General features: G+C 36.1%; 1 protein-coding gene across 1 annotated transcript in view; it reads right to left on the bottom strand.

Moving 5' to 3' along the window:
* The window catches only part of LOC121318329 (proton myo-inositol cotransporter-like), a 65654-nt gene that overhangs the window by 12387 nt on the left and 26395 nt on the right, over positions 1-26872 (bottom strand). Inside the window, exon 3 of the mRNA XM_041254858.1 lies at positions 15918-16026. Within this exon, the coding sequence (XP_041110792.1) occupies positions 15918-16026 (109 nt within the window). The remainder of the gene's footprint in view (positions 1-15917; positions 16027-26872) is intronic.

The following is a 26872-nucleotide window of genomic DNA, read 5'->3' as shown; positions in this document are numbered from 1 at the left end:
TGGTGCAAAGTGGAAAGGACTTGATCATGTCAATATGCATGCATACATTAGGTTACTTTTGTTAGCTGGAGTATACAGATCCAAACAAGAATCAATTGATAGTTTGTGGAATACAAAACATGGTAGGGCTAAACTGCCAGCCAATATGTCATTGAAAACATTTCATTGACAGATTGATTCACTTTGATAACTGTGATAACAGAGCGAGCTGACACGGACGAGACAAATTATCTGCCCTCAGGGAAGTGTGGGATAAATGGGTAAAAATGTTGCCTTTGCTTTACAACCCAGATCCACATTCATTTTACAGTGGATGAAAGTCTTGTCCCCTTCAGAGAACACTGTCCCTTTAGGCAGAATATGCCTAACATACCCGCTAAGTATGGCATAAAAAAAAAATGTGTGTCATCCTGTAATGCTAAATCCAGCTATGCATGAACTATGCAAGTGCAAAAAGGAAACTGCCTTTAGAAGCACCTGAAAGACAGGGGATGTGAGTAGTGTTAGGAATGACTCAAGGACTTCAAGGTCTTAATGCCACGCGTCACAACTTCTGCACATCCTACAGACCATTCTTCCAAATGAGATTGTAAAAATGAAGAAATGAGTTGTGCTCTCTTTAAAAATTGCTTTTGCAGAAAACACAGCAGTTGTTTCATACTGTCCAAGAATTTAACAATATGTACCAGGGATGACACAAACGTGACCCTATTTTTTCCCCCATTTATATTCTCTCAAAAGTAAAAAAGGCAGCAACTTTCTGTAAAGATGTTTATGATGCAAAAAACATAACAGGACATACTATGCATTTACCATAGTTTACAACTGATTGTTATGTTTTTTAATATGCTTTACCATACCTCTCTGGGCATTACAATGCTTACATTTGCATGTAGTTGTGCAGCAAATGTTTACACTGTTCAAATGTAGCCCTCAGTAGACAGTGGTGCAATGAATGTACACTACATAGGAATCATTGCCTGTATAACTGCATTGTTTCTGCTGCTGACTTTCAACCAAAGGCAGGTTTTAGGAAATCCAACACAGAATCGATTGAACTTGTGCTTGTGATCAGGTTTATGTGTTGAAAAAGTATTTTTCCCTATAATGTGAACTATATAAATTAGAGGGGGCATGCCCTGAAGTTTGTAATGTGATATATTTCTGTGGTGGTGGGGGAATTAAATAAAGTACCTGCTGTATCACCCCTTGTTTTGTTCAGAGAAGCAAACAAACAAAACATCTATAAATAAACATAAGCATAACTGCAACCATAATGCATCTGACAGGCTTCTTCTCACACACTTCAAAATATGATATAATGGGTCAAATTCCCTATTCCCAAATCTGGGGCTGGACTAACTGACAATTCTGTTCACACTAGGATGTGTAAATTCACAGCTTCTTTCCCACCTCAGATTATTCTGCCTGAATTATCAAAAGTAGTGCAAACACTTCTTAATTATATAGCAATGTAGAGTAATTTAATGTTGATCAACAACACTGTTTAATTGTCCAGGCTTTCACCAGTTTATTTTAAAATATTTTCATTATGATGAACTGAAAAGCAATAATACTGCATCCAAGTATATTTTATATTTTAAACAACATACCATACCCCCCCCCCCCAAGTCAGAAGAAAATATGTGCAGTCAGGGGACAGATATATCTATAATAAGCATTTACTGTGTGTAAATCATCTTTAGGAGTTAACAGGTCAAGGAAGTAATAACCCACTATATAAACAGTTCTGCAATAATGGCAGAAATCAAATTACAGAACTTCATTTTTTTTTAAAGTGCACTTACAAGCCTAAATGTACCAAATACATTTCAAGTAAACATCAATCATAATAATAGGCACTTGTAAAGCATGTGTTCTCAACTGAAGGGTATCCACATGGTGGAGTCCCCTTAATAATTATTTCTTTTCCATGGTTACCACCTTTACAGAAAAGAAACTGCAGCAAGCTATCATTGGTTTGACACAATACAATCTGTTGTATAGGCACTTTTTAGTGCATTGAAGATATTTGTCCTTAAGATTTTGTTTCAATCTTGCTTTTTTACCTGCACCTCAGATCTATAGATCAACCTGACAGCGACTTTTAGACAGTGCTACTGCCCAGCTACTGGACATCCTTCGGATGAGATGTAAAACCGAACTCCTATTGTAATTGACTCTGCAGCAGCAGCTGATGCACAGTTCACCCCCTAGTCTCTTTGGATAAATGCGTCTGCTAAATTACTAATGTAATACAAAAAACTATGCTTTGAACTGGCAGCAGTGTTAATCTATCCACGTTTCAGGTTTCTATTGTGTTTGTCCATGACTTTAAAATGTACTTTATACCGCCACAAATCTTTGTTGTCAATGTAAACCATGCATATTTAAAATGTCCAATTATTTTATAGACAGGAATTCCTACAGTTTTTCTAGAGATTTTTGTCCCATACCTAGTGTATCTCTAGTCAAGTGTATGCATCACATTTAATGCTGACAATACCTTACGGTTGCATTAAGAAAGTCTGGGGGTTATAATATGTTCCTTAGACCTATAGCTGACATTTACTTAAGTACTTTAATCTTGAGTACGTTTTAAGAACAGAAAAAAAAAAACAGAAGATTGATTAAACTTGTCAAACAACTTCAGTTTAAATTGCATCGTGACATTAAGAGGCTATACTTTAATACTGGTTCAAAACCTTTTTGTGAGTCCAGAACAAATACAGTTTATAGTCGGTGTGACAGAAAGACGATGATTTTTGGTGATAAATCTCCCTCCCGACTTGTGAAGCAATGTAATCTGTTAATTCACTTTGGTTAAGAAAAATAACCCAGAAGGACCCATGCAGTATTTGTGAAACCTATCGTGAGTGTTTGTTTGTCTTGTCTATAATTGTTACTTGTGTATTAATAGACCACTAACACGTTCCAGAGCTGTCGCTAAGGGCCAGCATAAAACCCAGAACAGCACTACACTACTGTCACGCATTAAACTGTATCACCCACCATGAGCACTACAGCACGCACCCAGGACTGGTGACATTGTTTGTACTTTGTGGGAGGGATACTTGTTTTTATTGTTTAGGACTGCAAACCCGTTATTATTTACCTCATGCATTACACTTTGCTTTGTATTGCAGGGGATCATTGTTTGGTCATCAGCCCTGGACTGTATAAAAATAATAAAAGTACTGTTATAAACTGGATTACAAATCTCTGTCTGGTCACTGCGCTCTGCATCACTCATGCACCTGAACATAATCAACCACTTTGCTACAGTCGGACAGACTGAAACCGGGAACCAACTTCACCCTAAACAGAAGTAAAGCTTCTTTACTTCTTTACAGAAATACAATGATTCTTGGTTGTAAATCTCAGGTTTGAGTCCAGGCTATGTCACAGCCGACCGTGACCGGGAGCTCCCAGGGAGTGGCGCACAATTAGTCGAGCGCTGCCCGGGTGGGGAGGGCTTAGGTCGGCAGGGGAATCCATGGCTCACTTCGCATCAGCGACCCCTGTGGCCGATAGGGTGCCTGTGGTTCTGCAGTGGAGCCTCTAGATCTCTGTTGTCCTCTGGCGCTGTAGGTCTGGTGGCCTCACTGTGGATCCGCAGTGTGTAAAATGATGGATTGGCAGGAGCACGTTTCGGAGGACGTGTGCTCCAGCCTCCATTCCTCGTGTCACTGGGGGGTGGGGGTTGCGAGCAGTGAGCCGAGGATACAGATAACAATTGGGCACAATAAATTGGGGAGAAAACCAGAGTAAAAAATTGAAGACGGCTAAATTTTAAAAAAATAAATAAACACACCAACAGCCTTGATTAATGATGTGCTATACAAGCACCTGAACTTTTGTTTTAACAGACATTATGTTTTTTTACCACAGTAAATTAAAACACCAATTTTTTTAAATATCTTCTAACATGAAGGGACAATTTTTGAAGGAGAAACAAATCAGAACTATGGGATCTAAACATATATGTAAACTATTGGTCTAAACAGCATTTAACATTCAGATGGGTGTTCTTACAAATCACATTGTTTTCAGAGCACCAGTGAAAGGTTTCTGCAGCACCCACATACCATAATAGTAAAAATAAGAATGCATCTTTAGTCCTGGAGTGCCGTTCTATAATAGCTGTAGTTAAATGATTAAGTGCTTTAAGACCTGGTCAGAGGTTTAATTATTTCAATTTAATAGGACAGGACTGGAACAAAGACCTGGACTGAAAAGGCCATTTGCTTACCCCTGTAGTAAAGCAAAGTACTAAATTAATGAAGGTACGAAGCAAACATGATAATGCTCCACGGTGCCTTTACACCGTTAGTTATTTTCTTCTGATGTCAGGGGAAGCTTACTTTGTGTTTTTTCTTCCTACCAGGTGAAAGTTAACATCACGTTTATCAGAAAGGCTAAAGCCTCCAATTAAGTTACCAGTTCTGAAACCTAATCAACTGGGCTGGTGGGAAAGAGTTACAATACAGAAATCAAGATGGGGATCTATCAATACTAGAATGTATTAGGAATGCTCATGTGGAAACACAGAATAAAATCCCTACTTCTAGGCACCAGCCCAGGTACTGTTACAGCAGGGAGAAGAGTTTACCAAACAAAAACAGTAATGATCTATAAGCATGTTTATAGTTTGACCTTTCTTTTAAAAAAAACAAAAAAACAATTGAATTGTTTATGTGCTAATCTGTAGTTTCATGGTGTTTAAGAATAAGTACACTGTGGGCTCCTGAGTGGCGAGTGGTGAGCCGAGGATAATAATTGGGCACAATAAATTGGGGAGAAAACCGGGATAAAAAAATTGGAGACGACGAAATGAAAAAAAAAAAAAAAGAATAAGTACTGTGATGAGGATTACTGTATTCATCACAATCTTTTGTAGAAAAGGCAAGCACACTTGTGCTATCTTCAGCAGTTTAATCCTGTGCTTCTAAACTAAACTGTTTTAATGTCAAACAATGCAATTCTTCTCAACATTGTGCCTCTGGCATACTTCCTCTAGTCTGCCATTTTAATCTTCTAACAGTCTGTATGTCACTCATGCATTTTTTACATACCTTCTTATATGTTCACGAATCTTGCCAAAGGCATTTGTTAATGAATATCAGATAGTGTGGGTATAGGCATCTGTCCATTGTCAAACATACATTTGTACATGAGTGATGCATGTAACTGAAATTCTTATTATGATTGTAAAGTTTTATTTAGAGGAGGATCATTCTGGTATGAATACTATATCTTAATGGCCAGTTTCATCCTGTCCCCATTCCTATATTACACCTCTCGGGTACATATATTTACTAAGTTTGAGGAGCTAATTATTCCAAATATCAAAATATTCTATTTTTTCTTTTTACTATACAGTCCTCAAACAGCAAAGAACACACAAAAAACAGGGAGTCCTTGCACATATTCAGAATTGTGAATAAGTGAAGAATTGTAAGTATAAGTATAGTAAATATTGACGTTAGCTTTTCCTAAGGCAGACATGTTTGTCATTTAAAAGCAGTCGAAGATGAGGGCATCAAAAGGTTACAACCACGGAGGACCAAGAATCCTAATGAATCTTAATGCCCTTGGGATACCACTAGCAGGATAGAACAGCCTGGTCAGTCAGCAAGAAGAAGAAAAGGGCTGACATTCTCACTGTCACTTGACAGCCTGCTAAAGGGTTTTATGATGCCGACATGTCTCCATATTGACAGAAGGTTCACAAGCTTATTGACGTCTTTGCTTGTCTGCTGTAGCCGTGCTACAACTCCAAATGCTGAACCAGAAATTGATAGTTTCCCTGTTGCTTCTGGTTTTTGGACATGTGTCTTTTAATTTCTGCCTATGTTGGGGGCATTCAGATTGGTGTTTTGACAGTATACTGCTATACTGCATGTAGATGCCTACTCGATTTTGCAAGAACATCCAGTATTACATTAATTTCCACTAGCATGATTTATAAATCCTGTGAAACCAATAGATATATCCCTGAATAATTCAGTGAACACTTCAAAGGTGTAAAAATGTAATCTCTACCTTCTTATTAAACACTAGATTGAACAAATGACTTGGGTGACTGTCAAGCAAAGGACTGTTCACAGTACAGGTTTGTCTGCTCCTTATGAAATATCACATTAAGAAGCTTAACTGTCTATAGAATCCCTCAAATACATATCCCAAATCTACATTTCAACTTCCCTTCATTAGTTAAAAAAGAATGACATGATAGAATGCCTATTTGAATGAAGCAAGTTTTTCCTGTTTCTACCAAAAACAACAGAACAAAGACACAGCGTAAGTCTAGAGCACTTCCCCCAAGAGAATTGACCTATTTCACTAATGAGGCAATCTGAATTCTGAGGCACACAGACACAGAACACAACCTGGTGAGCTTTGAGATTTCACAAAAAATAATGAGATCCTCACTGTAAAACTGGGGGAAAATTAGTGATAGATCTGCGCTCTAGAACAGCCAGTAAGAGAGTTTATGGATACTAATATTAATACTGAAATGATACAGAGTGGAAAGAAACATACACACCGCAAATGGTGAGATTAGGGTGACTGAGCAATGTGTTTACAAACTGTTTATCTACCAGAAAGCGTTTCCCTCACTCGGTTTATTAAATGACTCATCATGGACAAGAGCCCTTCATACCACTGCTTCACAGGTTTGGATTGACCAAAGCACCCAGCTTCAGATAGCTCATCGGTAAGTATGATAGCAAAGCTACATTTCTAATGTCAGGGAACATTTCTTACTTGTCTACACTCAAAGACCCTTTCCACACCAGTTATTATTTTTTATTATTATTATTTTGGCATCTGTAGTTTTGATTCTTTTTTCCGAGTCAAAATTTAAGCTGCAGGTTTCATCAAGGTTTATATTTGATTTCTTGGATTTATCTTATTTCGCTGATTTAAAGCCAATTCTTTTTCAGTTCATGTTTCAGTCAAACTGAATTAAATAAGTCAGATGCTTGACTGATTAAGGTTTGTTACAGTTAACAAGACGCCATGTTTAGTCCTTCAGAAAAATGCTGGGTTTTTTTTGGTTTTTTGGAGAAACGCTCAGTTAATCAGTTTATCGCCATGTAAATAACTTAAGAATCAATCCAATCTTGAATTGCTTTAAACTTTACAAATCAGTTTACCAAATGATAATTTTAACTTCAACAAGAGAGTACAGAACATGCTATCCTCACTTAATAATGTCTTTAAAAAACCCTATCCTATAAAAAAAACATCTTGAGTGCAGCAAATTAATCCACCAGCACTTCCAGCAAGCTAAACTGTCAAGCTGTACAGTACATAGTGATTTATATTTCATTACAATAAACCAAGCTGCTAAATATTACCACTAATATGCCTGCTTCTGATAATATGTAATAATTACCACCTTCTACAGTAACTTTGGAAATCAGAAATTACCAGGAAAAGTAATAATTGTCTTGATTAGGGGAACTTCATGCTACTGTCTTAACTGGTTTCAATGTGCTGCTTTGATCTCTAAATTAAATCTGATGCCTTTGTCTCTTCTTATTGATGGATGCGAGTGTTTTCCTTCAACTGTCAATCTACAATTACAGCACCATCTAAAATGAGGTGAAGATGGAACCACGGGGTTGCCGTGTAAACACTGGCAACTGGAACTAAAACATTTGTATTCTTATTCAAGAACGAGTGCCTTATAAGGATGTTCATCTTTCAAGCAGATGTAAGGTTTTGCATTATATCTCTCTGCAGGACTGCTGGGAATTCATGGTGCTCTTGCTTGACATGCATGAAGAGTTTTAACAGTGCTCTAGCAAATATATGCGCCTTTCATAACTCCCACAAGCTGAAATCAGACATTGAGACATATCCAGACTAACAACAGATTCAAGGCAATGAGGTCCACTATAGAGCATCCGTAGCTAACTGAATAGATTTAGAATAATATGAATTACATAAATGTGTTGTTTTGGGCTATCTTACCCCACAAACTCACTGAGTCAAACTGTCTAACAATGTAAGATTTAAGGAACTGTCCAAGTTCCTTTACTGTACTATCAACAAAAACTATAACAAAATGAGCAGTAAAGCAATGAAAAAGGCCTGTGATCTATTGTATGTGTTTATTAGCCCACGGCCTCTTTGTCGCCTTGTTTGCTGCCATGTAAAATAAAAATATTGCAAAAATATATCAGAGAAACCCTTGAAATGTGCAGGCTTGAATACGCTTCCAGATAGCGAGATAAAGATTGCCTACAACAGGAAATGAAAAGGAGTATTAAAATTCCTGTTTTAGATATTTTTCTAACATCTTTATATTCAGCCTTTAAGACAGTCACTGACGAACTGCATCAAGGTCCTCCTCAAACACATTTACTTTAGCTCTTTATGGGTCTGTGTCTGTGGTGCACTGCGGAATTCTTGGCCAAATTTCTGCTTTATCATTTCAATAATGTATTTATTTGTTATTGATTTATGTAACTAAAATTGCAAAACAAGGGTTTCAGTCCGGAAATAATAAGACACTAATAATCATAACACACAACAGAGACACGGTCACTTCTCCAGGCAGTGAGTGCTCTTCCTGCAGGTTTGGTGCAAGACAACGATCGTGAAACAATGGTGCAGTGTAGTCCGGGTTTGGTGCTGGCTTGTAGCGATGGCTCCCGGTTAGTGTTAGCCGTCTAACAATGACAATTAACAACAGTTAGAACAACAAGCAAACAAAACACGAAACACTCACGGTACATTTACACCCTGTCTCCTTTACAGGTCCTTGCAGTGACCATAACAAAGGAACAGACTGCTTCATCACATCCCCTGAAATACCATAATCACACCCCCTTCGATAGCTTGTGCAATCACGTATCCTCCAATCCATGACTGACACATCGCTTACTGTATTAAGGCGATGACTTCTGGTATTGTGACTCCACCCCCTTTCTGGATGGCCGGCTTCCAACTGACCCAAGCATAAACTGCCAAACCATCCAGTCTGGGGCACACGGTTCCTGTTATACCGCGCCCTCACAGGTCAGGACGGAGATTGTTGACTAGGATTAATTATTTTAAAATTGCCACATAGAACCTTGCATGGCAATGTAACTGCAGTTTGCTTTACAAAACACTTAAATAACTAACATGCTTTTTACAGTTTAATTACAACCTCTTCAACCATGTTTTATATATTTGGAAGTGAAAAACAACAAAGAAATGAAGCATAAACAAACATACAACAATGAATTCTGGTAATAAAACAATAAGGCTGTTTTAATATCACTCATATTAATAGACACGAGAATTAATTGCTTTTATGAAGTACAATTAAAAAAAAAAAAAGTGAGATTTAAATTGAACACTGTGATATGTATTTTGTCCATAAAATGTAATCATATTGAAAGCGGTAAATAGCTATTAAGTAATTATAGATGAAAGAGTATAAAAGGAAGCTTCTTTTGAAATAAAATTGGCATTTAAAGACATTAGTGTTATGTGAATATAAAAGTACAGCTATGAAAAAGTGCATTTTCAGTTACTATTGTATTATTTTACTTAAACCTCCTACTCCAGTGCTTTTAACAATGTAAAAACCTAATATCCTATTTAGCCAATATATGTGTCATTAAATAAAAGGATCACAGACAATAGATCTCTACCATACTCTTCTTTCAATGCCAAAGAAAGTGACGGACAACTCTATGGAAATGCCCCTGTTCAATAATCTAAAATTATTGCATTTTCATGTACCTGTACAGGATATTATTAGACTCCTTATGTGACATTGACTTTTGCAGTGTATGTACGAACACAAGTAGTAAATATGATGTGTCTTTATATAAAGGTCTTATATAAATAGAATTGCCATTAACTGTCCACCCCTTTATAACCAAGGTTGTGAAAAAAAAAAAAAAAAAAATCAAATTCATTGGCTGTCACTGAATCAGATGTAAAATTAGCAGGTTGCAGAGTTCTATCCTGCTTATTCCAGTGGATCAATATGGTTTGGATAGATTATTAGCACTGTTGTAACTCTAATTATTTTTCTTCTGTAGTAAAGAAATTACAGCTCTTTGTAATTTGCTATTTGTAACACAGCTGACAATAAATCCATTAACCTTGATGACATATTTACCAAACTGTATTCAGGATATCCGAGGTATTGTTATTTTGCATTCATTAAAAAACCCCAGGGGGCTTCCGAATGGCACATCCAGTAAAGGCGCTCTGGGTGAGTGCAGGATGCGCCCTATAGCCTAGACGTCGCCTGTTCGAGTCTGGGCTACTCCACACCCGATCATGGATGGGAGTTCCCAGGAGGCGGCACTCGATTGGCTGAGGGTTACCGGAGGGGGGCTTAGATCGGCCAGGGTGTTCTTGGCTCACCGCACACCAGTAGTACCCCTATAGTCTGGCCGGGTGCCTGCAGGCTTGCCTGTTAGCTGGTCGGGAGCTGTGTTGTCCTCCAATGCTGTAGCTCCTCAGTGGCTGCATGGTGAATTCGCAGTTTGTAAAAAAGCGGTCGGCTGACAGCACATGCTTCGGAGGACAGTCTTCGCCACTCCCAAGTCAACGCAGGGGTGGTAGTGGTGAACTGAGCCTAAATAATAACTGGGCATTTCAAATTGGGAGAAAATAACAAAAATAATTGGCAACGATAAAAATTTTAAAAAAAGAAAAAAGCCCCAAAAACTACAGCATGAAAATTGACCAATCCAATAGGTCTTACAAAACACAGTTACCTATGTCAAAGACAATACATTGTTTTGCTTTAGAGCTTCTGCTGCACTTTTACATCTATTTTTAAAGGAGTCTCAGTAGCCAAATCTCCTGTATCAAATGGCCTTGGCTGCCTTTATGTCTGTTTCTTTTGTAAAAATAAATAAATAAATAAATAAAATTATTTGCTTCAATAAACAGAGTAGTGAAACTAGGCTCCAGAGACATTTTTTAAATTACCAATTGTTTGTTGTATAATTGGGTAATGCATTTTACAGAAGGACCAGTGGGTGTTTGTAAAGCTAACGTAAAAAGTGCTCTTTATCCAAATTGTGCTAAACGTCTTGAAACAAGCTAAAAGCTCCACGAACAATATAGATAATAGCTATTTCTCAATTGTTTTCATAATGATGAGTTTAAAACAGGATAACAGTGACAAGGATCTGACAAAAAATTATTTATTTTTATTTTTATTTTAGTCTTTTTTTGCTGTAAGCTTAATTTCTTAACAGACCTACAGAGGAACATTGGCTACAGTAGTTTTTGACAATGATAACATTTCAGCTATTGAACTAGGATAAAACAGTAAATGCACAACAATTCAAATTGCTCTTTGTCATCACACCATTTTACATTACTGATCTCAAAATAATCTTAATGATTTTTAGCTTTACTGGCAAGTGGTACATTCACCTATTTATTTAATCATCTGTTTGTATAAGCAACAAATTCCAAACCAGAAGGAAAAAATATATACAGTATTCTGCTGTTTTATGTTTTAATCATGATGTTGGAATGATACAATTAGTTCCCAGTACTGCATATACTTTACTGTAGCCTTCAGAAACTCAGTTATAATGCACAATTATAATTTGTCATAGGTTTAAAAGAATAATGAATTGGTTATTATTCAACGAATGAATACGCCAATTGCTCAGATGGCATTTAAATATTTGTCCATGGGGAACAGCTTATGACAGGCACTGAAGTTGACACCAACAAATACTGTTCTACTCTGTTTACTATAATACGATTGATGTTATTCTTTTTCAATCAAGCTCAACAATAATATTCTGGATGCTCAAATTCTATTAAAATAGTTCTATATTGTTAAACAATTATATTAAAAAAGAGACTTTGCCAATAAATAACTAATGCATTACTTAATAATGTGACTTGATAATATCAACAAAGTTGCTGTCTTTTTTTCTTGCAGCTTTCCCCTCATGTCACTGCAACTCCAGGCTGCTGTATATAATCATATTATCTATGTCAGATAATAATGCGATTAGAGCAGTGGCAGGCTCTTTCCCAGGCTTCTGCCTCCAATCTTGATGGCTTATTCTTTATTACTTCTGTTAAATACAGTACCAAACCCTACAACCCAGCTAAACTAAAGTTTGTCAGCTGTACAAAACATGTTCAGTTGAGTTTATTCTAAGTGACATCAAGGATTTAGATATCTTCCTACATTAATAAATACATACAATGCATTCAATGCTGCATTTTTTTATTGTTAAGTCACTATAAATACTTCTCTAGTAGGAGGGTAATAAAAAAAAATCTATTGTTCTTAAAAAAGAAAAAAAAAGTTAACCTCTTTGCCTAATCATGTATCCCATGGCCATTCTCTACAAAACAAGCAAGTAATCTTACGTCACATTCTAGTTTTTTAGTGTGAAGATGAATATGTGAGCAGTAAGTTACTTCTGCAAGTGTCCTCAAAAATGTTTTCCTCAATTAATAAAGTGTAACCTTTTTAAATGTATTACATTCCTAGACCTTGAATTATCACCTACAGTGGCTCTCAAAAGTATTCACCCCCCTTGAACTTTTCCATATTTTATTGTGTTATATGGAATTTAATTAGGAGTTTTTGCCACTGATCAACACAAAAACAGTCCATAATGTCAAAGTGAAAAATAAAATCTAGAAATTGTTCTAAATTAATTACATATACAAAACAGAAAATAATTGATTGCATAAGTATTCACCCCCTTGAGTCAATATTTGGTAGAGGCACCTTTGGCAGTAATTACAGCCATGAGTCTATTTGGAAAAGTCTCTACCAGCTTTGCACATCTGGACACTGCAATTTTTGCCCATTCTTCTTTGCAAAATTGCTCAAGCTCCGTCAAGTTGGATGGGGACTTTTGGTGAACAGCAATTTTCAACTCTTTCCACATATTCTCAATTGTATTGAGGTCCGGGCTTTGACTGGGCCACTCCAGGACATTGACCTTTTTGTTTTTAAGCCACTCCATGTTTGGGGTCATTGTCCTGCTGGAAGATGAATCTTCTCCCAAGTCCCAGGTCTCTTACAGACTTCAGCAGGTTTTCCTCCAGGATTTCTCTGTACTTTGCTGCATCCATTTTGCCCTCTATCTTCACGCGCTTTCCAGGCCCTGACCTAGAGAAGCATCCCCATAGCATGATGCTTATACCACCATAAGATAATAATGCGAAATGTTCTTATATTCTACCCCTGATTGGAGCTTTTAAAGAACCTTATTCCGGATTTGCTTTGAATGTTCCTTCTTCTTCCTGATGTTTTTTTTTTTTAGGAAATGTACTAACCAACTGTGGGACCTCCCAGAGACAGGTATATTTAACATGAAATCATGTGAAACACCTTAATTGCACACAGGTGGACTCCATTCAACTAATTATGTGACTTCTAAAGACAAGCGGTTGCACCAGAGCTTATTTAGGTGTGTAATAGCAAAGGGGGTGAATACTTATGCAACCAATTATTTTCTGTTTTATATCTGTAATTAATTTAGAACAATTTGTAGATTTAATTTTTCACTTTGACGTTATGGACTTTTTTTGTGTTGATTAGTGGCAAAAACTCCTAATTAAATCCATTTTGATTCCATGTTGTAACACAATAAAATGTGGAAAAGTCCAAGGGGGGTGAATACTTTTGAGAGCCACTGTACATTGCAATGTTATTATTTAGTATTAGAACATTCCTGCATATTATAGTATGCAATTGATCTTCTTAATATACCAAGGGTTTACAACAAACTTCATCATGCCATGCCAGTCAATGCCATTCTGTGATAACTAAGCTACCTTAATATTCTGTCAGGCACACTATTATGAATTAAACTCAAACTAGTTTAAAAGGGTGTTTACAACAACTTCAATTTGTTTTGTATGATGCTACAGAACAGATTACAGCCACCTGGGTTTCCTACAGATTGAAGCACTCAGCTTGTCATCTGAGCTTTTTAAATCTCTCTCTCTGGAGACCATAGAAATGTTTTTGTTTGTAAAATGCTTCCCTTTAGATTCCCTCATATTATAGAATATGTGCTGTGCTGATTCAACCAATTCAACTGATTCCATGATTATTATTATTATTTTTTTTTTTAAATAGGTACTCAAAATATGTGTTTTGTTTCATGAAGAAAAGCTTGGGTTACCCCTCAACTCTCAGTCTAAACAACCATCACCAGTGCCAAAGTTTCACAGTTGCTGGGTATAATATAGTAAAACAATTGACTGGTAACACTCCATCCCCATGGAACTTTTTAAAGAAAGACTTCCATTACTATAAGATACAAGTAATACTTCTGCATTCAAATACATAAAAAATGAGATAGTTGGATTTGACATGTTTATCTCAAAGGATAAGCAAATACTTCATAAACTGTGCCACACAGAGAGCTCGGCTAGGTACTGTGGTATACTCAAGTTTGACCTTTCTCCTTGTCCTAAATTACCTGCCTGTATCCTTAACTTCCACAACACTGCTCCTGTCACACGCTGACATCAAATCCACTGACACATCTAGCTATAGATCTCTCTATCAATATCTTTCTCTAAAATAAGCTCTGTCACAGTGTATACTAATCAGTGATGTTGATAATATGGCCCTACATAGGTGTAATGAAAGATGCCTTTCCATCCTTTAATATTATCAAATTCACCTCTTAGCATGCCTACTGTTTAAAGGGCTAATTATAACTTCTAGTGTAAATGCAGTTCATCTGTTCCACAGAGCCATCGGTTGAAAGCTCATTACCATTACAAGACTACAGTACTGCGGGAAGTGAGAATCCGTACTTAAAGAACTGCCAACCTTGGAAATGTGATATTACAAGGCTTTCCTTCCAGATTAGGTGCCTGTGTACAGGGAAAATATGATTGTAGAATGTTAATAGATCCCATGGAAATATAATTTGCTCTCATGAACAAAAAAATACATATATTAAAGTAATTGTAAACCTCCAAAATCATGATATATTAAAACACCTTTGACTTGCTGCACAAAATGTAATTACATTGCGTAGAACCATCTTCTACAATAATTAAAACCACCAGTGACTCCTACATTAAATGTTATTTAAACATACATTTTCATTACTACCAACAACAAGCCTTAAAACAGTAATAACCTTTGGTTAAAATGAAAGTTCAGCTAAAATAACAATGGAGATGAAGGGGTTTAAAGCACGTGGAAGTAAACGGTGTCAAATTTAATCGTATTTTTATTTATCAGTATAACCATTGTCATGGCTTGGTGACTTCTTGCATTAACTGTTTAAAAAAATAAAATAAAAAACTATTTTAGTCATTAAATTTTATATTTTCTGCTAAATAATATTTTATTTTTCAGTGTCTGCTAGTGCTGTATTTACTCTCCAAAATTTACAAACAATATATTTTCATTTGGAGCTGCACATTTACCAAAGTAACCCTACTTTTAACAATAGCTGATGTAAATCTGTATCTTCAACCTGGTATCCATCACAAGGGCATAAAGAGGGAAAGAACAGCAGGTTGGTTAATAAAACGCTCCTGTATATTCTCGATACAGCCTGCAGGGAATTGTAAAGGAAAGCTTAATTGGTAGACTGAACACAGACGTGGTATTAGTAAAATGAAGCTCTACTCCAGGTCACTTTCAGACAAGCTGCTTTTAATAAACAGCCAGTGCACACATGGAAGACTGCATTCTGATATGGGTTTGTGGGCCCCACTTTGCATAAAACACACAATGACATTTATTTTCACAACATTTAAATGCAATATACTTGAATGCTTTTCAGTTGTATAAGAGCTACAATATGTTAGGTAATATATTACTAATTTCTAAACTCAATAGCAATTTAGATTTGTGTTAATCCTGAGGAATTTCATAGAGACGTAAATTGCTTTTCAAGTAATTTATGTAAGTAAATACATACATGACTGTGTTGACGCCAGACAGCTGCTGAAACATCTGCAATCCACAGCCCACGATGAGAGCTCTCCGAGTTGGAGGATAGGTCAGCATCCTCCAGATGACTGGACCATCTGAGAGAAGGTAAAGGTATTGTGTAATGTATTGTTGTAACTTTTCTTTTATAGCAGATTATTTTCCAATTCCTGACTCTTCTTTCAAAAATATCCCTTCCAATGCTATTAAGAAATGCATGTATGCAAATAATTTGATCAGCATCTCATTTTCATAAAAATTAAATTGCATTGAAAAAGAAAATTAAACATTAATACTGGTATGTAATAAGTGCCACTGTAAAGTAAAATATATATTGACTTGTTATGAACTAATTTGAACAAGCAAATGATAGTATATAACCAACAGTGTAATAAGTAATACATATTCAGTTGTTATCTAGTTCAGAATATCTGAACAGGACGATGTACCTATTAAATCAGGCCATTTGGTTTCTTCTGGTGACTGTTTAGTTTACACAGCAGCCAATAAACCAGTAACAAAACATATACTTTACTAGTGTTTCTTAAGCATCCTAACGAAATGAAACACAGATATCATACATTTCAGAATCAAGAATGGAAACATACGTCACAAGAGGTACAGCATGAGCAGCTACTTTTTAATTTAAACCCCCCCCCCCCAAAAAAAAAGCAAACGAGACTCATATGTTAAGAGCAAGAAACATACTATCAGCGGTGCAGCAAAATAAAATCTGCCAACCGTGACCTGCTGACAATTCACTTTACACCCAAACGACTGAGTAGCCCCAAATGCAGAGTGATTAATCTCCTGCACAGACTACTTCTGGTAATAACTTAATCCACCACTTTATAACATCATATTCTCAAGACAGGAGTTTCTGCCATCCAGAGGTTTAGTAAATATTAAATATAATTGCATAATGTAGCAGGATTTTAATAAAGTTATAAAAAAAAAAAAAAAAAACACACACACACTATCATAACTAATATTGTGCAGTGAATTAAGTGGTTATAATTAACTCTATATATATATATATATATATATATATTATATATATATATATATATATATATATATATATATATATATTTTTTTTTTTTTTTGAGTTGTCACAAATATTACACTAAAATGACAATTTGTTTTAAACTGCAGATTGAGAAGAATGGATACAAAATAGTGTAGCGATCTGCGCTATTTGAGGGAAACAGACTCAGGGAGATCAGATGGGATTCGAAATTTACTTTTTTAATTAATGAATAAACAGCGAATCCCTGCTCGGGCAAGGGGTTCATGCCAAAATAATAATTAAAAAAAACGATCTCCTCACTCGCTACTCTTTCACTCGCTTATTCCTTCCTTCTAAGTTCACGAAATTTTTTATTTTTATTTTTAAGAAAATGTCCATCTATGCCTTGTTGGAGTCTAGATCACCTCAAGTTACAGCTTGCTGTATAATACAAAAGCCTATGGACTTAAAAAAGACCAAAATAGTGTTTTTAGATTTAAAAGCAACAACATATAGGCCTATTCTTGATGATATAGTCAATAAAACACTGAATCCCACTATTTCTACTGTATCGATCAAAGACCACAACTCATAGTTAGCCATTTGATCAGCCTAGTAAAGATTATAAACAAAGTGTGGGGGGAAAAAAAACAAAAAACATTCAGGCACCGGTTCACATTTGGAGCCCCACCGCTTTTGATAAATAAAGTATTCATTATGAATGGCATGGTGATCATGTGTGTACTGTAGCTGTGTGGTCTGTCTGGTTCTGAACCCAGCAGGATCTACAGATTAATGCAGTCTGCATTTGGCCTACTGTCTGGAAGGTATGTAAATCCTACTTTAATAAAAAAAAAAAAAATAACACAAACCATTGGGACTTGTGCTTGCTGTTCTGTCCGTAAGATCACAGGAGAGACAGAAGGCATAACCAGCAGTTTAAAAACCACAGTATATTTACAGTATATACATATATTTATATGCAGAATATAAAACTCTCACGAGTCCCTACCTTACCATGCTACAACACTATACAGCATTGCACCAAAAAAATATGGTGGTACATTTCACTAGTTTTCTAATATATTTTCACTGTACAGTGGCTTGTGAAAGTATTGACCCCCATTGGCATTTTTCCTATTTTGTTGCCTTACAACCTGGAATAAAAATTTATTTTTTGGGGGTTTGTATCATTTGATTTACACAACATGCCTACCACTTTGAAGATGCAAAATATTTTTTATTGTGAAACAAACAAGAAATAAGACAAAAAAACAGAAAACTTGAGCGTGCATAAGTATTCCCCCCCCCCCCCCCCCCCCCCCCCCCCCCCCCCCCCCATGCCCATTCTTCAAGGCAAAACTGCTCCAGCTCCTTCAAGTTGGATGGGTTCCGCTGGTGTACAGCAATCTTTAAGTCATACCACAGATTCTCAATTGGATTGAGGTCTGGGCTTTGACTAGGCCATTCCAAGACATTTAAATGTTTCCCCTTAAACCACTCGAGTATTGCTTTAGCAGTATGCTTAGGGTCATTGTCCTGCTGGAAGGTAAACTTCCATCCCAGTCTCAAATCTCTGGAAGACTGAAACAGGTTTCCCTCAAGAATTTCCCTGTATTTAGCGCCATCCATCATTCCTTCAATTCTGACCAGTTTCCCAGTCCCTGCCGATGAAAAACATCCCCACAGCATGATGCTGCCACCATCATGCTTCACTGTGGGGATGGTGTTCTCGGGGTGATGAGAGGTGTTGGGTTTGTGCCAGACATAGCGTTTTCCTTCATGGCCAAAAAGCTAAATTTTAGTCTCATCTGACCAGAGTACCTTCTTCCATATGTTTGGGGAGTCTCCCACATGCCTTTTGGCGAACACCAAACGTGTTTGCTTATTTTTTTCTTTAAGCAATGGCTTTTTTCTGGCCACTCTTCCGTAAAGCCCAGCTCTGTGGAGTGTATGGCTTAAAGTGGTCCTATGGACAGATACTCCAATCTCCGCTGTGGAGCTTTGCAGCTCCTTCAGGGTTATCTTTGGTCTCTTTGTTGCCTCTCTGATTAATGCCCTCCTTGCCTGGTCTGTGAGTTTTGGTGGGCGGCCCTCTCTTACCAGGTTTGTTGTGGTGCCACATTCTTTCCATTTTTTACTAATTGCTTTAATGGTGCTCCATGGGATGTTCAAAGTTTCGGATATTTTTTTATAACCCAACCCTGATCTGTACTTCTCCACAACTTTGTCCCTGACCTGTTTGGAGAGCTCCTTGGTCTTCATGGTGCCGCTTGCTTGGTGGTGTTGCAGACACTGGGGCCTTTCAGAACAGGTGTATATATACTGAGATCATGTGACAGATCATGTGACACTTAGATTGCACACAAGTGGACTTTATTTAAGTAATTATGTGACTTCTGGAGGTAATTGGTTGCACCAGATCTTATTTAGAGGCTTAATAGCAAAGGGGGTGAATACATATGCATGCATCACTTTTCTGTTATTTATTTTTTAGAATTTTTTTAAACAAGTTATTTTTTTCATTTCACTTCACCAATTTGGACTATTTTGTGTATGTCCATTACATGAAATCCAAATAAAAATCCATTTTAATTCCAGGTTGTAAGGCAACAAAATAGGAAAAATGCCAAGGGGGGGGGGTCAATACTTTCGCAAGTCACTGTATACAAATGTTGGGTATTAGTTCAGCAGAAACATTTACAGGCTGGTGTTGACAAATTTGCCTAGATGAAAGCGAGAAGCTACTCACTTTTATTTTAGTTTATTTGTGATTATCTGTGTAAATATGTTATTTAAAACTATATTTCTACATTCAACATTCACAGAATGGTGGTGCTTATTTAGCAGTTTATGTAAATTGGTTTATATTTGATATAAAGTGTCATTTTCGTGGAAACAGGTAAAATGTATCCAACTTAACTCAAGGTTGTAAGTATGTCAAATCTGGTGAGATGTATTTGGATGGACGCTCTAAAATAGAGTTAAACTGCATTCTTACCCGTGGCTCTTTTTGTAAAGACCATGCAATGCATGACTTTTTTTCAGTGATCTGAAATAACAGTAATCTAATGTCCCTAGCTGCTACTATAAAACGATTAAAAAAAACAATGTTGTATCGATATTTGTTTAATGTAACAGCAGTTACGTACTGTGAAATGTTTACTTTACTGGGATATCGGAAGCTTGCTACAGATTAATTTGGTTAGCAATAAAGTCTTTACCCTTGTAACAGTAGAAAAAGGGGACCCTGGTATGTAGGTGCATTATATTCATAGGCATGAAATATATGGACATGTTAATATAAATTAAGTTTAGAAACAATCGGTTAGTCTAAAAACATTGCCTAATAGTTCAAATAAATGTGTTTAAATGTGTAGGAACACCAACAGTATGCAGAACAAAGAAATAAATACAAATCCCACTGCATTGTCATTCATCAGTGTTGCATGCTTCATATGATGGATTATTTTGGATATAAAGTCAAAAGTAAATAATATACCATTTATCATGAAAGTGACAAATATATTGTAGAAAAAAAAGTAATTCAATATGTACACCAAATTGTAAAATACACCTATCTACCTTCTATAAATAAAATATACTGAACGACCAAGAGCATACTACAACAAATGTTGCAGGAATTGCATTTTCTTAAGGTTTTCACTGCATTTAACTATAGAACTAACCTGAGCCCCTTTCACATTGCCACTCCTACCCGGGTCACAATCCTGCGCAAAGTGAAATCACGTACCTGAGTCGTGCCTGGGTTGACCTGGGTCCCAGCGACCCATCTCAGGATGTGGGTCGACATGCTTTGACCCGGGATGAGCGAGACAAAATGCATGATGGCCGTTCATAAGCCAACAAAATAACAAACAGCCACGCCTACGTGAAGGTTTCACTTCTGCAAGGAACATTTCTTTTTATCCATATTTCTGTTGATTGAGACACACCATGAGCCAGATTGCAGCAGGGATAGAAGAAACATTTTCTCTAATCAACATTTGGGCCGAAGGTTCAATCCATTAAAGCTGGGATGGAAGCGTCCATAACAAATTGCGTCCAGGGCAGTGTGAAATTGCGCAGTCGACCCGCACGCCAGTCTGAAAGGGGCTCTGAAAGACCTCATCGGCATAAAAAAAGCATGAAAAGAATCTTCTCCACTTCTCCACTGATGTTACATGTTTTATTTCTAAAACTTTGCATTTGAACCGAAAATAAATACTCATCCCTTACATCATTAAATGGTGTAAAAATGTCTCATTAATTTGTACTTATTATGCAGCTGTGTACACGTTTTAAAGCGGACAGTAAATAATATATTACTTGTAGATGCATTTTCCGAAGGGGGACCAAATTCTACAATGGCACGTATATTTAAAGGTCTGCGAGTGATAATGGGACGCTAGAAAATGAGTGTCTACTAGGGAGTAGAGTAGTTAATCAAATGTTATGCATTACATTGTTTATGCAACAACATGCATTCTATTGTTTTGATGACTTTGGGGGCTTAAATATTGTTGTTTTGCCTGTTGCATAGAAGTAGCTGTATATTGTCAATCAATTAATTATGTATCAGATCTGGATTGTAAAGAGTAGATCTGACAGTTTACAGAATAAATCATGTAAGCCATATGACAAGAAATGAAACACTCAAATGTTACTTTTGCAGAAGACACATCGTGCAGGTTCGCAACCTGTATGTGCTAAAATGAAAACACCTGGAGATTAATGCTTTAGGAAACTTTAAATTAAGATTCACAGACCACTAAACCAGAAGTAAAAATTGTTTCAGTTGCTATTTTTCCATTAATTTTAATACTTCATGTGTTAGATCTAAAAGCCAATAACTGCAGTAATCAATAGGTATGCATGCCCTAATGGCTTTTTTGATCGGTACAGCCCAAATAAGGCGAAGCGAGGAACATCAGCAGTCACGAAGATCTGGATCACTGAACACTGAAAGACACTTGCTTAAGATAATAACCAAGTATCAATACAGTAGCTGCTTTTCAAATATACCATTTATTGGCAATTTAATTTTCTTTTATATCCATGGCAACAATGGTATGAGTCACAAATTATTGTGCTGAAAACTGTACTTGGCTGCACATGGTATTTTATGTAGGCCACTCATACAATACAATACTTAAACCTGAATGCTGCCTTTCTGCAAAATATGTATTGTTAGTCATTTACAAAAATTGTTTAGCTACATTTCAGTACATTTCAGCAGAACTAAAAGTATAAATCACTTCTCACTTTTGGAGGACACGTACCGTGCATTAAATACATATTATTATGATGTACAGTATCGTATTATTATATCCTACTATTGTGTCCCTGAAAAAAACACAGTATAGACTGGCAACACAGCTGATCACGTGGACATTTTGTAAAAATTTTTTTAAAAAAAATAGTTTTATTAATGCAGGGTTTGATTCATAAATCATTAGCGTGTCAGTAAGTGCATTGCAGTTCGATTTTTTTTTTTAAATATGGCCAGCCAAATTATCTTCAAGTCAGTGTTAAATCTAAATGTACATGGGGATAAACAAAATCTATTCTAAACATAAATGATAGAGATACAGTTGGAAGCTGTGCAATAAGAAGTCCAGTCCCCTTACCCAACACTTACCCTAGAGCAATGTGGAACATGCTGACAGAATAACAGCAGGTCAGGTGCAGCCTCTCTTACTTCATGTGTGTGTCTTTCGATCTGTTGTGCTACTTTATATGTTCTACTTCAACAACGATGTGCCATGTTTTAAAATGGTGATGTTTTTAATGTCCTTATTTTTTGCATTGCTGGTTTAGCAACAACAATAATGGCAAATAATAAACAGGTTTGCAGATCCAAACAATAATAACCTAAACAAGTATCCATCTCACAATAGTTCATACACTGTCACCAGTCCTGGATGAGTGCAGTAGTGCTCGTGGTGAGTGATACAGGTTATTTGTGACAGTTGTGCAGTGCTGTTCCAGCTTTAGTGCTGGCCCTCGGTGACAGCTCCGGAATTGTGTTAGTCGTCTAGTGTGGTATAACAAACAAGACGATTACACAGACAAACAAACAAAACACTCACAAAACTGTTTTCTCGAATCACAGGGTCTCTCACAGTCCTTCTTAGTTTTTAAATACAAGCCAAACGCAAGGAAAAGATTGCAATTCTCCGTCTCCTTTTATTCTGTCACACAAGACCCCTAGGTAAACAAGTGCAACCACCTCCCCAATCTGCGGCTGCTACGTTGTTTCCCTTCCGTGTCAATACGTTCTTCCAACGGAGTCTCGCCTTCTTTCAGACTGGCCAACTTCCCGACCCTGGGAAAAAGCTGTCAGACCAGCCCATCCAAAGAACTCTGTTCTCGCTGCTTAGTGCCCTCACAGGTCAGGAGGGAGATTTACAACCAAGAATCACTGTATTTCTGTCATACACCCCCAGAGCCAAGCTGTTCTTGAATAACTGAAGAATCGATAGCATGCGGCTTACAATAATGATGCAGAAATGTATTTATCAGAAGGCACTTATAGCAAGATGACATTTTTGTAAGATCTTTACCAAATATTCTAAGGGCTCAGAGACTGCTCTCTGATCATCACAAACCCACAGCTGTGTAGCTCACAAATAAAAGTATCAAGTAGGTATACAGAATTCTATCAGAAGCAGCACTTTATCATTTAGGTAAATTACATTAAACTATAAAAAGCACACGTGTTCAATTAGGTAAAATGTTTCTTGTATTGCTTTTGTAGCACAATACACATGGACATGATAACAGTGTTTTAATGATATAGGTCACTGAGCTGTACTTTATTACAAGTGTGACTCTCAGAAGACATGCATGGCTAGCTTTGAAAATCTCCTGCCCACAAGGACAAATTAGTTCAGGAAATGTAATTTATGTATCATCACTGATAAAAACCTGACATATCCCTGGACGCAAGCCACTTGAATCCATCCACCTATTAAGTGCCCACGTTATTAACATCCTTGGCTTGTGTATACATATAATCTTTTTCAACAAACCAAGTATTACATCCACCAATAGCTGAGGGAAAACAGTCATTTGTAAAAGAAAAGAGCAGAAAACTATTCACCTGCTCTGATTGATGATAACACATTTACAGCACGGCTAGATTCATAAACCCCAATCAGCTGTGATCTTGGACTACTCAATGTTCATTTAAGTAAGGTAATGCAAGATTATTGCTAATTAGGGTCTGTGAATCAATACTGGTACACATTAAAGCATTCTTTGTGCTATACTGTGACACAATACTTTCTAATCTAAACATTGCAATACTGTACAGCAACTCACTTACACTCAGACGTCCTGATGGTATGCTTTTTAATTGCTAAAGTGATATTAAGTGGTGTGTAAATCAATTTGTGTTATTAGCCTACCCCTAGTCTCTATCCTAACCAAATCATTATTAACAGTTATTATAGTGTAAAAAAATAATGTTAAAGCTGATTACCTCATTAACTCCTTAATAGCTCTGTAATTACTAATAACTGTTGCCCTGTTAATATAAAGTGTGAACATATTGTATATATTGTTATTGAAATGTAGTATATGTCTTCTGCTTCACCTAACATACTCTGGACACTTATTTCCTATGTAGAAGGGAGCGCCTCTACCAACATCAATACAATGATTTGAAATATTAACTTACTAATAAATAACTCAGCAAAGAAAAGGTCATATGAAGAATTGCTGCTATTTCCAATACTTTAGTATTTTTTGAACCCTGGTACAGTATTATGGAATTAACTTCCATCTCCAAATGAGACATGACAATTATGGTTGTATTAGTATCAAATGTCAATGTGCTGTTTGCAATGGTTTGAATACACTGTTTTCTTTAATGCATTAATATCCAAATGGAAGGTGTTTATTTTAATTTGCAAAACATCACTGTCAAATAAGGTTAGGATGAGAACCTTGACTGCACATCACAATCTGCCAGTTCCTCACTGCTAACAAGATGCTCTCTGGGACTAAATTAGGCTGGACAGTTACATTTAATATGTTTACAGCCTGTTGCTAAATGTCTCCTGCAATTAATGTCTTTGATTAATTATGCTCTGTACTATTTTACCGCAACTAACTCATTCTTGATTGTGTGTGTCTATTTTCTTTAAATAAATAATTCTAGGAAATTTAAAATAGTAATGTGCTCCTTGCTTCAAACCTTAGACGTCTAATCAACCATAAACATTAGTTTTGACAGCTCTGCTGTTAAAAGGCCAGACCACACATCATGAACCAGGCTAGGATCCCATGATAAACAAACCCTGAGTGTGAATTAACTCTTTAACTAATAAACATGTATACAGTATATACACATTTTTGTTCAAAGAGACAACTTCCTGTTTCAGTATGTTTAACATACCTTTGTCAAGGAAAAGTGTGTCTGAAAATAAACATTGGAGGTATTTATAAGCTTTTGATGCCATGGTAACTGCACATTTATTTCTCTTTAAATCTAATGTCTTTGTGATGTCATTCTCTATATAGCTAATGATTTAACAATCTACTGTTCCTTTCTATTTAACCCTTCCAGCATCATGGTATCTAGTCTATTTATCCAATTATTTTATTTTATTCTTCTGTATTATACATTATCTAATTTTATTTTTTCTAACATAAACTTTAGGTCATCCATGGTGTGTCTGTTTCTTGTAAAGTGCTGAACTATTGGTTCAATTAGTTTTTTATTTTTTATATTTGATAGGTGGTTCTGTATTCTTTTATATAATGATGCACCTGTCTCTCCTACGTATTTTATTTTGTTACATTTTATGCAAAATATACCATATACAAGGTTGCTATCCTTGCATGACAGATTTAAGACTGAATATTTATTTTCTCAATTCTCTCTCAATAATTTGTTGTTTATATTCTTTTTTCTTTAGATTTATTTAGAATTCCTTTCTCTGTTTTTTGTAGTGATTTTCATCAGAACAGATTATTTTTATCCTTGTACCCAGTGCTTTAGGAATGGCTCTTTTAGTATAGCTAGGATGTGCAGGTGACACATGTAGGTACTGATGCATATCAATAGATTTTGAGTAAACATCTGTTTTAATAAATCCTTGACCAAGTATAACCAAGGTGTCCAAGAATTCAATTTCAGATTTTGTCCACCTTAAAACAACACAGAATAATAAATTACCATCCAAAGTAACACTATAGCATAGAAATATTCAATACAAGAAAAGGCATATAGTTAAAATTACAGGCATTATTGCAGATAGAGTATTTTTAACATTAGGTAGATAGATTACATTAACAATTAGGCATGCTTAAAATTCAAAAGGTAGAGCACAGCACACTGTCACTAAAGAATCAAGAAGTGCAGTTAACATATTTATTGACTGGTGAAATACAATGCAAAGCTGCTGCAGTATGTCCACTGTTTTGACATTTAACTTTTCACAAAACAAACATTAAACTTTAAAGCTGCATGCAGTGTCCAGTGCAACACCACATGAAGAAAAAACAAATTTGTAGGAGAAAAACGCTAAAATAAAAGTCACTACATCTAAAAAATATATATAAACACATTAAATTTCCAGTCCACTAAAATAAAGGGCTTTACATAATTTCTGCAAGTAAGAAATTGCAGTGTCCAGTGTGAACACACAACACGGAATAATAAATTAACATCCAAACTAGCACTATAGCATAAAAAGGTTCAATACAAAAAAAAAAAAAGATGCCCGAATTACAAGCTCTTGCAGTGTCTATAAAAAAAGTAAAAAAGTACAAAATATGTACGATAGCGTATCATCTGATCCGAAACCACCAAACTCCATGTGTTCGTTATCTGAACTGAAGATAACCCTAACCCTAACCCTGAACCATTCAACGCACAGAGCAACTACTTCTAGGCAGTTTTTTTCTATTCACATGAGCTTTGC

The sequence above is a fragment of the Polyodon spathula genome, chromosome 7 (assembly GCF_017654505.1).
Source record: "Polyodon spathula isolate WHYD16114869_AA chromosome 7, ASM1765450v1, whole genome shotgun sequence".
Classification (NCBI taxonomy): Eukaryota; Metazoa; Chordata; class Actinopteri; order Acipenseriformes; family Polyodontidae; genus Polyodon; species Polyodon spathula.
Note: the sequence above shows the minus strand (reverse complement) of the source record. Positions and strands in the feature narration are given on the sequence as shown.